At 44.8% G+C, this 18513-nt stretch overlaps 1 protein-coding gene across 9 annotated transcripts in view; it reads right to left on the bottom strand.

Moving 5' to 3' along the window:
- ANK1 (ankyrin 1) overlaps positions 1-17759 on the bottom strand; it is a 184126-nt gene extending 166367 nt beyond the window's left edge. For 7 of the 9 annotated variants that reach the window (XM_066593413.1, XM_066593416.1, XM_066593415.1 and 4 more), the window contains exon 1: positions 17606-17759. In XM_066593413.1, the coding sequence (XP_066449510.1) occupies positions 17606-17617 (12 nt within the window). In that variant the 5' untranslated portion in view covers positions 17618-17759. Of the gene's footprint in view, positions 1-13096; positions 13197-17605 lie in introns of all 9 variants that reach the window. The other 2 variants (XM_066593421.1, XM_066593418.1) reach the window with 2 other exon arrangements.
- Positions 17760-18513: the final 754 nt, after the last annotated feature.

The raw sequence follows: 18513 nt of genomic DNA, 5'->3' as shown, positions 1-18513 counted from the left end.
GAGTGAAGTGGTTAAGGTTACTTCTTGGGCGGCCTCATCTTATTAGAAAATGATGACATACAACACAAGCAGCTCAGCTATTAGGAAGTTGGGGCCCAGGGAAAATCTTTTGAGTGCCGCATCCGGCCAGCAGGTCACCTGCTGGGCATTTCCATACAGAGTAATCCAGTGCCAGCGACGGCTATTACAGGACGCCTTGAGTGGGGGCGTCTGTACGGGTAATGCAGACTAGGATCACTTAGAAAATACAAGAACATTTATCATAAACAGATATTGCAGGGATAGTGGAGCTTTTTAGCACCTAGGCATGCCCCTTTCTTTGTACACTCTGTAAAGCTGCCATGTGAGACATAATAAGTGTCTGAACACATAATAAATGTGGCACACAGCATGAACCCCATTGTCTGATGCAGGTTATATAGCAGACGCCTGGTGCACTCTACTTGGTAGAACACAATGCATCACAGATGCCAAATACTAATCAAAGGCGAGGTCTATTTTGTTCAGTTAACAATAATATAAATCAAATACAAACTGTAGAATTCATACCGGGGATTTCCTGATGCCAAAAGATGGAAACTGATGCCAAAATGAGCAATCTGGCATCTACCTATACCCATTAAAGAGGAATAGGACCCATCAGATGAGATAGATATTAGATAATAGATAAATATTAGAGAGATAGATAGATAATAGATAGATGATAGATAGATAAGAGACAGATAATAGATAGCTAGATAGATAAGAGACAGATATTAGATAGACAGATAGATAGATAAGAGACAGATATTAGATAGATAGATAATAGATATAAAGATAGATATGAGATAGATAGATAATAGATATAAAGATAGATATGAGATAGATAGATACCGTAGATATGAAATAGATATGGGATGGATTGATAGATAGCTAGAAGATAGATATTAGATGATAGATAAATATTAGAGAGATAGATAGATATGAGATAGATCGATATGGTAGATATGAAATAGATATGAGATAGATAGATACGATAGATATGAAATAGATTTGAGATGGATAGATATGAAATAGGTATGAGATAGAAGAGAGATAGATATTAGATGATAGATAAATATAAGAGATGGATATGATATATATAGATATGAAATAGATAGATAATAGATATATCGATAGGTATGAGATAGATAGATACGGTAGATATGAAATAGATATGAGATGGATAGATATGCGATAGGTAGATAGTAGAGAGATAGATATTAGATGATAGATAGATAAATATTAGAGAGATAGATATGAGATACATAGATGGATAGATAGACAGTAGATATGAGATGAATAGATACGGTAGATATGAAATAGATATGAGATAGATAAAAGAGATAGATATTAAATGATAGATATATAGATGGATATGAGATGGATAGTTAGATATGAGAGAGATAGATAGATATTAGATGATAGATATTAGATGATAGATAAATATTAGAGAGATAGATGATAGACATTATATGATAGAAGAGAGATAGATATTAGATAATAGATAAATATTAGATAGATAGACACGATATGATATAGAAACAAGCAAGCTAAACATGTTAATTGGCTGTTATTCTGCGGCTCCTCTGGACTTCAGAGTCTCTGGCGCTGTGATGTGGAGGCCAGCAGGGAGAGTCCTCAGCAGCCAGAACTCAGCATTTGCATGAAGATGTGTAGTGCTGCCTCAGGAGGAGGAGGCACTGGGGACCCTGGTCTTTTAGCACGGACACAGTGTACAAAAGACTATGTAGAATTAACTGAAGGTGACACACAGCAAGTCTTTTCTTAAATAAATGAACAAAAAACATGGACACTGCCAGTACGGAGTAGCACAAGGTCGATTGGAAAAATGGGAGTCTCCTTTTACTGCCTGCAAACTCTTTAAGCCGGCTTGCATATATAATGAGCTACTCTCAGAGTTTCTCTAGAGACCCCAGTCTGATAGTTTGAAGCCATCAGTCAGCATTACATCAGGACTATAGAAGGAGCTGGCATTTGGAGCACTGGAGATTTGGAGGGTAGTATTCAATAACCCTATCAGGATTTTACTATCTACCTCTCAACCTACAGAGAATGAAAAATGGGCATGACCTGCAGCATGGTATACATGGAACTGTAATATTTTATATTAGGCTATGCCTCTAGCCCTGTCCAGCCCCTTTTGGGCCACCAACTCAGTAATAGTGCCTCTCTGTGCCCCACACACTTTCAAACTACCCTCTTTGTATGGCACATAGTAATAGTGCCCCTCACAGTAATGAGGCCCCACTCACAGTAATGATTCCTGCTTAGTGCCCCCCCCCCCCCAAGCCAATGGCACCCCTCAACCTTTCAAAGCACTCTGTGTGGCATGTAAGCAATAGTGCCCTCTCATGGTAATGATATTCACTTAGTGCTATTCACACAGTAGTGATGCTTCCTTAGTGCCACCCACACAGTAATGATTACCTCTTAGTGTCCCCCTCAAAAGGGATGTCTATTAAGTGCTACCTGGGCAGTATGATGCTTCCTTAGTGCCCCAACACAGTATGATATCCCCTATGTGCCCCAGTGATGCCCCCCACAGAGGAAAGATTCCCCCTTAGTGGTCCCACACAGAAAAAGTGCCACTAGTGATGCTCTCAGAAAGTATGATGCCCTCTTAGTGCCCCTCATCAAGGATGTCCATCTAGTGTCCCTACATAGCGTTCTGTCTCATTAATGCCTCCAACACAGTACAATATCCCTTAGTGCCCCCACACAGAAAATATGTAATTACTGATGCCCCCACACAGTATCATCTTCTCTTAGTGCCCCCAGTATGAATGCCTCTATAGTTCCTCCTTTACAAAGCATGCACACTTAGTGTCCCCTGCACAGTATGATATCCTCTAAGTGCCCCCAGTGATGTCCCTACACAAGAAAGATTCCATCTTAGTGCTCCCACACAGAAAAAGTGCCACTAGTGATGTCCCTAAACAGTATAATTCTCTTAGTCCCCGTCCCCCACAATATGGATGCCCCTTTAATGTCTACCTCACAATAGATGCCCACTCTGTGCCCCCTACACAGTATAATGTCTCCTCACTGCTCCCAACACAATGTGAAATCCCCTTAGTGCCCCCAGTGATGCCTCCCACCCAGGAAAGATTCCTCCTTAGTGCCCTCACACAGAAAATGTGCCACTAGTGATGCCCCCACAGAATTTAATGCCTGTAAAGATTCCCCGTTAGTGTCCTTAGACAGAAAAAGTGCCCCCAGTGATGCCTATTTAGTGCTCCCACCCCCTATTTTATGAAGCCTCCTTTGTACTCCCCATTACAATAAAAGTAAAATCTGGAGGGGTCTCCTCTCTCCTTAAGGAGAGCACGTAGAAGGTGTGTGGAGACACCTAGTAGGTGAGTGGGTCGGGAGTGGCATTGTCTCTCCCAAAGGAGAGCACCCAAAAGGGGTGTGGAGACACCTAGGAGGTGAGTGCGGAGACTTATAAGGCCATGCAAGCTCCTCTGGGTAACATATGCAAATAAGGGAGATGGAACAATACCTCTGCAGCAAAACACACCTAACCCTGCTCCCATGGAGGATATCACTCTGCGGGTCTCTTTTGATCTGTCTGTGGCTTGGGACAGCAGGTATGATGGTGTCCCTAGATTGCGCCTGCCTGCTCTAAGCCGCCGCCGGCAGTGCTGCAGGGTGAATGGTGAAGCAAGTAGCTGATGGCTCTTTACTTCATCTTTGCATTCAACTATATCCTGCATCCTGAGGACACAGGCACAGTTCAGATGTAATTGGGCCATTAGGCATGCTTCACAGGACAGCACTGAAAATCGGAACTGTCCCACTGGAATCAGGATGGTTGGGAGGCATTCCCTTAGGTCAGTTTCAGACGAACATATGGCAACAAGTCTGTAATACAAATCCGTATTATGGACGTGTTTCAGATGACATTACAACTGTATGTCTTCAGCATTTCATCAGTACACTCTGCAGCGCCACCTATTGGAAGGCAGCATTCCTACGAGTCAATGTCAGACTCTTTATACAAGTCTTGTAACAATGATAGGGAATTGAAAGCCAAGCCAGAATACACAGACAACTGTTTTGGGGGGGGTTTGCCCCTCATCAGTGTATAGATATTACACATGTTAACCAGAAACTTGCTGCATTAGGGCTAACGCCCATGGCCGGATTTCTGCCATGTTGTACATGGCGGAAATCTGTGGCATTGCCCCGCAGCTATCAGGTTCTATTGAACCTAATAGCTCAATGTTCGCGCTGCGGAATTCCGCAGCGTGAGATAAACTGCAGCATGTTCTAAATGCCACGGGAATATGCGCGGCCGGCTTTCACTGTAGTCAATGGAAGCTGGCCGTCATGCTATACTTCCGCTGTGCTACAGCGGAAGTATCGCGTGAATATGCGGCCCTGCCCACCGCTGGCCGCGTCATCTGGCACTGCCGGCGCGTCACGCTGTACTGCTTCATGCTCGCCAGCCCTCCATGCGGGATGCATACAGAGGATCCGGAGTGGTAAGTATGGGAGTTCAGGGGGGGCGCCGTGGCGGACTCCGCTGTGATATTCCACTGGCGGAGTACGTCATGGGCATGAGCCCTTAGACGCACAGTTGCTGCAAACTTTAAATTGACTCTCAACGAAACAAAAGCCATTGATAAAGACAAATTAAGGCCATATTTACACGGATGAGCGTGATATCAGTCGGGGAAACTCAGACCGATCACGCTCTTGTAAACCTGCCGTTTTCCTGTCATTGCAATGCAAGACTTTAAAAAAAAGTAGAATTCAATAAAATGACATATTTAAGTATAAAAAAAAATTAGATATTAAAAAAAACCCTTCTACTTTCCATTTTTCCCACAATGCCATGTCTAAAGAAAACAGAACTATTTAAAGGGCTTTTCCGGGGAAATACTATTGATCGGCTGGGGTCCATTGCTTGGGACCCCAACCGATCAGCTGAGCGGGCGTATGCTGTCAGCACAGAGGTCGGACCCCCAGCCTCCACGCTGACCTCTGTGTGGTAGCCGATGCTTCTGCCTGCAGTACAAGCGCCGGCCACTACACAGAGGTCGGTGCAGAGGCTTCCGGTCCGACCTCTGTGTTATTACGGCGCTGACAGCATGTACCCGCTTAGCTTATCATTCAGGGTCCCGAGCGATGGACTCTGGCTGATAAACTATTGATGGCCTTTCCTGTCGATAAACCCCTTTTAAGTATGGCATTATTTATCTTACATGATGAATGCTGAGAAAAAACTATAATGCCAGATTTACATTATTTAGTTCACTCCAATAAAAATTGAAAAAGTGATCAAAAAGTCATATGTGCCCAAAGAATGGCAGCAATAAACACTACAGCTCGCCCTACAAAAACAAGCCCTCAGACAGCTCCATCGACACAAAAGCAAAAAAAAGCTAATGAGTCTCAGAATGTGGATGTATTACCACAATGCCTCCCCTACAGAATCGTTCCCAGCACGTCCAGGCATTACACTGACAGACCATTTATTTTAATGAGAACTGCGTAATGCTTAATGTCCCCTGTGGTGGCGCTGCAGGGAAATTGAACACACACTGTCAAGTTGTAGAGAAGACTAGAGCTGATCACAGAGGGTCCCAGCAGTGGGACGTTTTGTATCTTTTCATCAAAGACATTTGCTAATTGATTATTTCTGCTCAGCTTGAAATTCCACATTATATTGCAGTTCTGTGCCGTATTTTTTTGACTATAAGACTCAATTTTCAGCAAGATAAAAAACTTGCTGAAAAGCGTCTGCACCTTATGGTCCAAAGGAATGGGGGTCTGATAAATCCAGAGACCCCTGACCACTGCCTTTAATGATCCGGCATTGCACTGATCCATCATCGGGAGAACTCTGTAGCCATAAATACAGAGGCTGCACCAGGGGCGTAACTATAGGGGATGCAGGGGATGTGGTTGCACCCGGGCCCAGAAGGCCTTTCCTCTCCATATAGGGAGCCCAATCATATAAATAAAGCATTATAATTGGGGGCACTGTTACAGGTTTTGCATTGGGGCCCACGGGCTTCAAGTTACGCCTCTGGGCTGCACAGTCCTCCATCTCCTGGCCCGATCAGTCCCCTCCAGAAGATGATGGAGATCACTCACATATATCCCCCGGGACACAGGTCGTCCTCGCATACACAGTGGTGGAAAATAGCAAACATTTAAGGGCTTGCAGCAGGACTGTAAATGTCATAACCTAGAAGAAGTTTTCGTTCTGCTGCAAAACTCATCCTGCAGTTACATCTCAGGTAGATATAACAAGTGATGAGAGTTGTGGTGATTACATGGACGGTCTTGTCACCTGAGGCCACAAAAGTGGTTCACCCCTTGGCCTATAAAAGGCTCTCGGAGGCTTCTTGGGTGTAGTGACCTCTTCTTCCACTTGAGTAGAGCTTGTTGACCACTAGACATCTCTACGGCGCAGAGAAGAGATTTCACCCCGTTACCAGAGTCTGAGAGGGGTGTATTATAGGGATGCGAGAAGCTGGATGGTCATATCCATGAATTGCTGCCACATGGGCCGTTCTGACCAAACTGTTAGGAGGTGTTGGTACCAGTGGATGTGTTAAGGGACACAAGGTGAACGGGCTCAGGACGCCCTCTACAGACCACCAATAGAGAGGAGCATCTGACCAGACTGTTAGGAGGTGTTGAGACCAGTGGATGTGTGGGGCACACAAGGTGACCAGGCTCAGGACGCCCCCTACAGACCACCAGTAGAGAGGAGCGTCTAACCAGACTGTTAGTAGGTGTTGGACCAGTGGATGTGTGAGGGCACACTAGGTGACTGGGCTCAGGACGCCTCCTACAGACCACCAGTAGAGAGGAGCATCTAACCAGACTGTTAGGAGGTGTTGGGACCAGTGGATGGGGACCCACAAGGTGACCGGGCTCAGGACGCCCCCTACAGACCACCAGTAAAGAGGAGCGTCTGACCAGACTGTTAGAAGGTGTTGGACCAGTGAATGTATGAGGGCACACAAGGTGACCGGGCTCAGGACCCCCCATAAGACCACCAGTAGAGAGGATTGTCTGATCGTCCGACACGCACCAGCAGCTTCTACGGTTTCATTGTCCATGATCCAGACACAGGGGACGCCATCGTTACACTGTGTCTGTTGTAACTATTTCCAGGCAGGGGACTGAGGGACATTTAGGCTGGGCTCACACGTTGAATTCTGCATGCCTGAACGGTGACCCTGCAAACGGCACTTACCTGTCTAGTGGATGACCGCAGAGGCTCCCAGGCAGTCATGCTCAGTACAGGTGGGCTTCTTTTAGTTTCTATTTGTTAATTTTGTATGGACTGCGGGTCGTCTCCATTGGTGTCCTTTGACACCAATGGAGACTGTCCATGCGGATTCCGTGGTAAAATAGAGCATGCTGCGATTATACGCAATTTGTATCCATGAGTGTGGAGGAAAAAATCAAAAATACATGCTTTTTCGATGCCCATGTTTTACCGCGGATGGTCCGCACAGACGATGATCATGGAATCTGAAATTCAAATCCGGTCATGTGACAACGGCCTTAGTCTCATGACACCCATTACATGTGCTGCCTTTGACACCCACCGTCGCCTCTATTTGCAGTGGTATCTGAACGATGAAACTGGGCACTACAGAGTGGAACCGGGTTGTCTTCAGTGATGAATCCAGGTTTAGTTTGGGCACTGATGACTACTATGTTCGTGTCTGGAGACCCCAGGGTGAGCGCCACAATCCTGGCTTTGCTGTGGAGCTGCATACTGCCCCCTGCTGGTGTGACGGTCTGGGGGGCCATTGCATGCAATAGTTGGTCACCCCTAGTAGTGGTATGAGGGACAATGACAGCTCAGCGATATGTTCAGGACATCCTGCAGCCACATGTGTTCCTCTCATGGCGGCTTCCAAGAGGTACTTTCCAGCAGGATAATGCTCGGCCGCACACACAAGGGGGTCACAGGAATGTCCCTTCAACATTGTGGCTGCCCGGTCACCAGATTTATCACCAATACAACATGTATGGGACCATCTGGGACACAAACTTCAAAAACCTCTGAGTTTGCACAATCTAGAGATTCAGTTTCAACAAATGTGGACCAATATGCCGCATAATACCTCTACGCTTCAATGCCCGCCTGTATCACATCTTGTATTCAAGCTAGAGGAATCCCAAAAGGGTTCTAGAGCCTCCATGTCCACCTGGATCACATCTTACATCCAAGCTAGAGGCGGTACAACAGGGTACTAGAGCCTCCATGCCCGCCAGTATCACATCTTGTATACAAGCTAGAGGCGGTACAACAGGGTACTAGAGCCTCCATGCAAACCTGCATCACATTTTGTATCCAAGCTAGAGGCGGTACAACAGGGTACTAGAGCCTCCATGCCTGCCCGTATCACATCTTCTATCCAAGCTAGGGGCGGTACAACAGGGTACTAGAGCCTCCATACCCGCCCGTATCACATCTTCTATCCAAGCTAGAGGCAGTACAACAGGGTACTAGAGTCTCCATGCCTGCCCATATCACATCTTCTATCCAAGCTAGAGGCGGTACAATAGGGTACTAGAGCCTCCATGCCCACACATATCACATCTTGTATTCAAGCTAGAGGCAGTACAACAGGGTACTAGAGCCTCGATGCCCACCCATATCACATCTTATATACAAGCTAGAGGTGGTACAACAGGGTACTAGAGCCTCCATGCCCACCCGTATCACATCCTGTATCCAAACTAGAGCCTGTACAACAGGGTACTAGAGCCTCCATGCCTACCTGTATCACATCTTGTATCCAAGCTAGCAGCGGTACAACAGGGTACTAGAGCCTCCATACCCGCCCGTATCACATCTTCTATCCAAGCTAGAGGCGGTACAACAGGGTACTAGAGTCTCCATGCCTGCCCGTATCACATCTTCTATCCAAGCTAGAGGCGGTACAATAGGGTACTAGAGCCTCCATGCCCACACATATCACATCTTGTATTCAAGCTAGAGGCAGTACAACAGGGTACTAGAGCCTCGATGCCCACCCATATCACATCTTATATACAAGCTAGAGGTGGTACAACAGGGTACTAGAGCCTCCATGCCCACCCGTATCACATCCTGTATCCAAACTAGAGCCTGTACAACAGGGTACTAGAGCCTCCATGCCTACCTGTATCACATCTTGTATCCAAGCTAGCGGCGGTATAACAGGGTACTAGAGCCTCCCTTCAAGGGGTCAGTTTTCCACAATAAATTCCCCTTTTGCTCTAATATTGTAATCACTTATATCAACGTTACAATGACACAGAGAAAGTTTCATTTGATTCTGACAACTTCTAGGGGAGGGACTGTTTTTTACAATGAGTGCATTATTACACTTGTATGTGAGGACTTAAGTGTTAATAAAATTTGTTTGACATGCCAACTGCAGGTGTGTGTATGTGCATTTATCAGAGCTGTATGTGCGTGCATCCATGTATCGGAGCAGTGTGTGTGTGTGTGTGTGTGTACATGTAGCAGAGCTGTGCATGCATGCATGTAGCAGGGCTATATGTGTATGTGGCAGAGCTATATGTGTATGCTGCAGAGCTGTGTGTTGTGCGCATGTACAATGTGCGTGCAGCAGTGCTGTGTATGTGTACAATGTGAACTTATGTGCTTGCGCCATTGTTTGAATAGACACACTAGGTTTAATACGAGCTGACTGTTCACTGTTACGCCATTTTTTATATTAGAACACCAAAGTTAATGACGGTAGCCCCTTCACTTTGTTAGACCCCCAGAGATGTTTAAATTAGTATGAAATATTTTTTCCTGTTTTATAAAGCTGGGATGTATCTTATAATCAGGTGCCTCTTATAGTCCGAAAAATACGGTGAGTAATGGATTTACAGATGCCAGATGAAATGAATTTCACAGTAGTACTAATTACCAAATTGCGCTGTTATGTAATGATATTTATATTCATATTTCTCGCCTTGGACGCAGCTATTGTAATGTTAGTAAGCCAAGTGGTGTCTTGTAATAGGCGCTCTGGAGTTTCTCCGAGATTCTTTAGAAGTCTGTAGTACTCCTGGAGTCAGCAGATGCATAGCTCCGTTGCAGGGCTTTTTATGGGAGGTATAACTATTTCACTTCCATTAGTAGAGGAAATGATGCAGGCACTTTCCATACGCCAAAAACTCCCATTACAGATGTTAATGTATCTGGAGAGTTCTTTCTTGAGTTTATATATCCTATCCATAGAAGCTATTTATTTAAATATATGGATAATTTACCTGGCCGCTTTACGGTGCCCTGAGTGGTTAGTGGCAAATTGTTTTTCTAAAACCTAATTCTTCTCATAACCTTTCTGAGTATAGTTAAAGGGACCCTGCCACATTGGAAGTGCACAGGCACTGTGTTTTAGAGCAAAATCAGCTGAGTAAATCTATATACATATTATGGGAAAAGATCCAGTAGATCTAGTAATTTATTCATGTAAACATATTAGTCTGGGCTTAAGAGTCCAGTGGGCAGTCCTAAGACCGCCCACTGGACTCCTAACTCAGAATGAGCAATATTTACAGTTCTATTAAATATTTTCCCACAAAACTATATATCAATCTGCTCAGCTCATCCAGCTCTATAACACGCTGCCCAGAGATATGACTGCATTTTCAACGTGACATGTTTCCTTTAACTACAGTCTTAAAGGTTATAAGCAGAATGAGGCTTCAGAAAAACAATTTGCCACCATCATTCATTGCATACTACTTCACAGAATTCCCCCCTGACATTGTTCACTTTCTATTTTGTACTTCAGTTTTTACTTTGTAGTTTTAATGTGCTTGAAGAAAAGATTTTGACTGTCTGGACCTTTAGAAAGCCTGGGGGATCCTTTGATGTGTTACTTAAGAGAAATACTGAGCAGGGAACGGATGAAAAAATACTACATACATATTTAAGTAATTACTAAGAGAAGATATCCTACAAGACAGTCATTCCTCCTTATATGAATTAAACAGCAGACGGCATGCAAGTTCTTCTCCTTGTAATGACAACGGGCTCATGGGAGGCCGGGGCGCTCTAGTTCTAGGCATCATAAAGAAGAGGTTATATTCTCCCAGGATGGATGTTTCTTGCTAACTACAATATTAGAGCAGAATCTCCAGCAGCAGAATGTATATGGAGACATTCACACTAAGGCCGTCTGATTTTTTGCTGCGGAATCCATGGCGGGCGTCCGCACCGCGGATCCGCAAAACACCACCCATAGCATGCTATGGAAAAAACGCTTTTTCCTGCACACTTGCGGAAACCAATTCCGGTTTTCGCAAGCGTAGGAAAAATTTCAACGTGCTCCTTTTTTGCAAGGATTCCACACGGACGGCTTCCATTGAAGTCAATGGAAGCCATCTGACCCATGGCCTTTGAGGCAGTAGAGCCACGGTCAGGCCAGGACACCCATATGTATTATGGATGCATCATGAATGCACCTGTAATATACTTGTGTGAAGTTGGCCTTAAAGTGAGTCCTAAACTTTTGAAAGTGGATATGTCTCAAACTATTCCATTTTGTACAATTTTTAGGGTAGATGGACCTTTTAATATACTTAATTTTATATGTTCCTCCAATTCCACAAATGCTGAGAACAGTGAATTGTGCATTTTGGTGAAGTTTGAAACAATTGTCCTTGACTCTATGTGTGAAAGTTCTAATCAACTGCATTCCCAAATGTAATGGCAATGATCCCAAATGGCATATTTCTGCTAATTACCGAAACCCCAACACTTTCACGATTCCCTGTATGGAAATTAGAGTCGTGATCTCTGAGTGCAACATAAACTCAATTGAGCAAGTTTTCCACAGATCAGTTTTAGGGTAAATCCACATTAAAATGGGTAATTCAAGCAATCTCAGTGACTCTCAATGAAGCCTGGTCATAGATATTAGACTAGCCGGGACCAGGACCTCGTGGCATACCTTGTTTTCTTGTACAGCGGTGTGGATAGTATACCGAGAATGGCGTAATTGAGGAAAACATCCTGCGAAACGGAATCCTGTGGATGTGAGCAACTCGATGCCAAAAGGGGTCAGAGGAGGATGCCAGGAATCATTCTGATGAACAGGTGTTGCAAAATGCAGTCGAATACAATATTGCTGCTCCAATTAACATGTCTGAAAGTACGACTTGCCATTCCTTAGCAAGGATAGGCAATAACAGCAGGCGGTCAGTTCTAGCGCCATTGCTGTTTAAGAGAAACAGAGATGAGATTCCAGCGGAAAAACGGCTCCTGGTTATATGCATCCAGAATTCTGTTGCACCGTGCGGATGGTAGGGTCAGATTGTGGCGCAAACAGCAGGAATCGATGAACCCTTCCCGCCAGGTGGAGGTGGAATAATGGTGGGGGGAATGTTTTCTTAGCGCACCCTGGGTCCTTTGATACCCTGTGAGCACTTGATGAATTGCTATGGTTTTGAAAGCCAAAGGAAGTCCAACCTGCTACTAGATGAGTGTCTCTAATGAAGTGGGTCTTCAATGTATATGTGTTACGTCCACCCAGGACATCCTGGCTCTGTAATCCGAAATCTACACGCAAACGCATACATGCTAAGCACCAACAGAAAGTGAACTGCGAATTGGGAACTAGGAGTCATGGGCAGACATAACATGGGTACTGAACTGATGATCAAAACACGCACTAAGCATACCTACACAAATAACCAGATGGAATAACTATAAAAGTACAAGGTATTAGTTTGTCAATTGACCAAGTCACTTAAGCCTGCTTCAAGGGTCCTCATTGTCTCACGGGTCCCTACTCTAACAAGACAACTTACCCCAGGAGCCTGTATGCAAGCAGGGTGAGCATCCTGATAGGGACTACCCCACGCTGGAACCTAGGAACCTAATTCGCCCAAAGATGGTAAAATTGAAAGATTGAAAGCAGGACAGGGGATAGTTTACACCCACACACCAGGGACTGCATGCAACACAGAACAGAGTTGTTCACAACACATGTCTAGCCACCAGCACAGACCCAACAGAACACATCACTGTCCACACACGTCGGCCACCTACACAGATACTCACCACACATCATGCAAGAAAGCAAAACCACAGTGTGTTGGGAACCCCACTCAGAACCATGTCAGGCATCATCCACAAGACATCAGATGTCTGGAGGCCGCACCTGTAAAAAGGAAGGGGAGAGGGGGTCTGCATAAGATGCAGACAGGAAATACGGATGTCCAGACCATCCTCAGGTGAGGTGAGAGAAACACTTCAGACTAACCTTGCAGAACATTAAGCTCAGAGTGGGAAAAAACAATGAGTAAAATGACCAGCATCCTCTAGCAAGAGGAGCTGGTATTTATGTGCAGCAGACCAGCGGGGATTGGCTGGATGGATAAACTCCACACCCAGCCAGCTCAATTATCCCACCCCTATGAAAGTATGCTTCTGGAAACCCATATAGAATAACAGGTCCCAGCAGCAGAACCTAACAATATGATTGTGAACTGTAGTGGTGTCCTTGTCTCCTAACATGATTACATAAGTAATTGCTCATTGCCAGTATTACACTCAGGGATGCATAACCTTTTCTGCAATGAGGACCACGTTGTCAGATTGAGTCAATCTCAAGGGTCGAAATAAAACTTAAAGGAGTATTACCATTCAAGACATTTATGACATATTGAACGTTTCTATCATAGAGGTTTGATAGGCATCGGTACCACTTCCAGGACTCCCACCCAGCAAGAGAACGAAGGTCCCCTTCTCCAACGTTCCCACTCCAGATGGGAAAAGGCCATGTAAGCGCCTCTCTCCATTGGAGTCTATATGAGATGCCAAAACAGCCGAGTGTTTCATTACTCTCATAAAAATGCCACACCAGCATTATGAGACCCTTATATATGGGGGTCCCAGAGATGGGGGGCACCCAGTGAACTATTAGTGATACCTGTCTCTATTCCTAGGCTGTGCTTCACTTCTCTTCTCTCTGAAACTCACGCCTCCGCACTCACACACATGTAGTATCTGAATAAAACTGCACAGCTGTTTATACTAACTGCATAGAAATGCAAGGTTTTTAGCGCACATCCCCCACGTCCAGGTGAAATTATTGGATGGGTTACTAACTCTAAAAGACACCTCCTTGGTCCAAAGGCCTCCAAATGAACTTAAGGAAAGCTGAATACCTGGCTATTACTCTCAATGAATCACCTGGGACAGATGGGTGAATGCAGTGCATGACAAAAGTGTAGTTACCCACTCCTACACAAATGCACATGCAACAAAAAACAAGGCCCTTCCAACAAATAAATTAAATTAACTAGATTAATTGGATGTGGCAGATCGGCCTCCATGTTTTGATCAACATGTGCACTAGGAACCTTGCATTTTTTGCGGTTCGTATAAATTTGTGCAACTTTACTAAATGCGTATGAGTACTGAAGCGTGTGTTTCTGTTACTGTATTTGTCATAGCCCGGGCTGCTGTGCATCTTCACATTTATATGTTGGAAGTAGAGATGAGCGAACCTACTCTTTTCGAGTAATTACTCGATCGAGCACCGCGATTTTCGAGTACTTCCGTACTCAGGTGAAAAGATTCGGGGGGCGCCGGGGGGCGGGGGGAGGCGTGGCGGAGTGGGGGGTAGCAGCGGGGAACAGGGGGGAGCCCTCTCTCTCTCCCTTTCCCCCCCCCCCACTCCCCGCTGCAACCCCCCACTCACCCACGGGGCCCCCCGAATCTTTTCGCCCGAGTACAGAAGTACTCGAAAATCGCGGCACTCGGGCGAAAAAGGGGCATGGCCGAGTACGCTCGCTCATCTCTAGTTGGAAGTGCTGACTTAGTTTTTGCATGCATGTGCATTGGTGCAGGATTGGCTGCCTTCTCTTTTGTCTTGCACTCCAATCACCCATCTGTCTCAGGTGCTTCAATAAAAGCATAAGCCAAGTATTAGGCTTTCCTTGAGATGATTCGCAGACCTCTGGCCCAAAGAGAGGTGTCTTTTTGAGCAGGAACCCAACCAATATGGTTCACCTGGACGTGGCGGATGGGCCCATATGTGATCAAAATATGATAAGATAGAACCTTGTATTTTTATGCAGTTAGTATAAACAACAGTTGCGCAATTTTATTCAGATATTAAATGTACAAGAGTGCTGAGGCAGGGTTTTGCAACCCTGATCTATTACCATTACCTATATCAAAACCCTGCCACCGCCTTTACCAGGCACATATGGCATAAGGGTTGTCTATAGGAAAGTTCACATACGTCCATGCAAGATTTGGGTTAGATAGGAATGCTTAAAACATCATCTTTTGAAAAACATCTTTCCCATTAGTTATTTACCAGTGACAGACATCTACACGTAATAGTGCACTGTCACCGACTACAACCACACCCATAATCTGCTTACATGTGATAAGACGCCTATTGGTGTGCTACAAGTTAGGAGGGGGGGGGGGGTGAGACCATGATGCTTTGCAGTAAAAATATTGAAAATAAACAGTCCATAAGGATTTATTATCAACAAGGTAACAGATGTATATCTAGCCAGCCTGTCACCTGCGTAGCCTCAGATGGGCACTGCCAGCCTCTGTGTAACATACTGCTTCCAAAATATCCATGGCAGGTTTTCACCTGGCAGCTGCCAAATAATTAAGCATCCAACTATTCATGGTGTGGAAGTAATCGCACAGCTAATTCTACTGCTTGTTTTGCTTGATTTTGACCCCCAATCACCCTGAGCTTTAAAAGTGGGAAATGGCTTCACTTTTAGGGATTGTTCCATCAGGACACCCCTTTATTAGCTAGTGGAGGACTCGGTACAACCAGGGGTGCTGCACAATTCACCTTATGTATTGCAAAGGGTAAAATCCATGGCAAAAATCCATAGTATAAATTGACATGCTACAGATTATAAATTCACACCAATTTAAAGGGGCATTTAACTTCTTACAGTATTGATGACCTATCCTCAGGATTTAACTTCTTACAGTATTGATGACCTATCCTCAGGATTTAACTTCTTACAGTATTGATGACCTATCCTCAGGATAGGTTATCAATAATTGATCGCCAAAAGTCCATGGCTCGGGACCTCTGGTGATCAGCTGATCTGAGACCCTGCAGTCACTGCAGCAGAACCGGACATCCGTAGTGGGGTCGGAGCCTGAAGTGCAATAGAAGGCATAGCTCCCATTAATTTCAGTGGGAGCTATACCTTTTATTGCACTTCTGGCTCTGACCCCAATTTGAATGGAGCTGTCAACATTTGACCCACGGAAGTGAGCGCAGCGGCTGAGATCAGCTGATCACCCAGGATCTCGAATGGCATAATCCGTTCAACCATTGATGTCCTATCCTCAGGACAGGTCAGCAATACTACAAGAGTTTAAATGTCCGGTTTACCCCTTTAAGCTCTTCTGTACGCAATTTCGCTATGGAAAATCTGCAGCATTTATGCCCTATTTGAACATATATTAAGACTGCGATAGTAGATAGCCCTGGATAAGTTTGGTCATAGACATAACTAAAGAAAAAATAATTGCCCCCTGAACTCCTATTTAACACATGTATTCAACTTGAGAGAATAGGTATGCTATGAAGGGAGAAGGCAGCTGTCAAACATCCCCAGCACCGCTCATCTCTAGGGCTGAACTAATGAGGATTAGCTCAAACAATCCAACACATCCACTTTCAGCCAATGGGATTAGCCAGCGCCCATGTGCATAAACCTTTTTCACACGGCGCAAATTTCACTCAGATGCCGCCGCGGATGGGAACGACGGCAAGGATTTTTCCATACGGATTTCAAGTCTGCATTACAGAAAATACATAAGTGACGTCATTTACTGATGCAGGTTACATGTAGTAACCATATGGAATCCCACGTTGGGTACTTGTACATAGATTAGCCCTATTAAATAGAGCTAATCCCTCCGCGGCAGTGCTAACCGTAAATCTCTGGCAATTAATGGCCTCCAGCAAAACTGGCTTAAAAAACACATATGATAACTTCCCCCCCTAAGTTTATTAATAGTGTTACGGAATATGCCCTCCTGCGGAAAATGTAGCCCCAAAATCCGCACTGCTAGCAGATTTTGGTGCGAAGTGCAGAATAGCAGAATCCTGCCGGCAATCCCACATCAAAATCCACAGTTAGCAGAGCGGATTTTGATACGGAATTCAGGGACTGTATTGCCTTCAGCGCTGCTGCAGAATATTCTGTCCCATGTGAAAGATCCCTTAGAAAGTTTTAGAACTTTTTGCAGAACTTTCTATCATACTGCATTTGCATAAAACTGGATAAACTATTGTCACAGCATTCCTCTCTCCACACAGTCGACTTTTACTCATTGTTACAATGTAAAAAGTGAGAATTCAGTATTTTTGTAACATAATTTAGAACAGCTGTAAAGTAGGGGAACTGCTTCCTGATACGCCGGGAACAGCTGCAGATGGGGTTTTTACAGTCTTCATTGGACACACAATAATTCATTCATGCGGAGAGGTGGCTTCAAGTTCAAAAGCCACCTACAACCTCCTCACTCATTAGACGCCATTTACCCATCACCGCTTCCACTCACCTTAATGAGCATAATGCCACAAAGAAGGGGTTCTCCACCTCGGAAGGTGCCCCTACCCTCCTCCACTTACGGTCCTGGACCTTCTGATTCCCAGACGAGAGGTTCTTTGCTATCTCTGACTCCAGCCTCACTATCTATGAGTCCAGGCGTTGTTGGTTCGCTACCCTTCTGCCCTCCTCCCTAACTTTGTCTCACTGTACATTACTCGAAATACGCCAATCAGCAAACATGATGAGAAACGACTTAGATATAGCGAAGCAACGTACAGCTGTGTGGCAACTGATACCCAAAGGAAGGATAAAGTCATAAAAATGGGGTGCTTTATGTATATGAGGATATTGGGTGACCACCAGTGCTCAAATGCACTAAAATTCCTTTAATCTGGCATAATCAGATCTCCTGCTGGATTATCGGTGAATGTGGTGATGATAAATCATGGAAAATAATATACAAAGTATAACCTGTAAGACTAGAGAAAGACTAAAATTAAATCCCACTGTAAGGGCTCCTCACAAGGATGCATTTGTGTGCGCAGAATCTGAAATATGCAGTGAATACAACCCATTGCTTTCGATGGGCTCGTTCGCTCATTTTCGGTTGTTCAAAGAAAAGGTAGAACCTGTTCTACCTTTTTAACACATTTGTGCACCAAAAGTCCCCATAGAAGTCTGTGGGGGTGAGCAAATGCGTGTGCAATACGCAACGGGATACATAAAGGACTGCGCAATTCTGTGAGAAAAAGAACTCATTAGGAAAAAAGCCATTTAAATTGCGTCGTGTTTCTGATATACGCAAATGAACATGACAGCGTGCACAAAAAGAACAGTAACAGACGCCGATACACGTGCAAAAAGACTCATTCATAGCGCTGAGGTGTGTGCAAAAACGCATTCGCACGTTTGAAGCCG

This window comes from Eleutherodactylus coqui, chromosome 2 (assembly GCF_035609145.1).
Source record: "Eleutherodactylus coqui strain aEleCoq1 chromosome 2, aEleCoq1.hap1, whole genome shotgun sequence".
Classification (NCBI taxonomy): Eukaryota; Metazoa; Chordata; class Amphibia; order Anura; family Eleutherodactylidae; genus Eleutherodactylus; species Eleutherodactylus coqui.
This window is presented reverse-complemented; position numbering and strand designations above follow the sequence as displayed.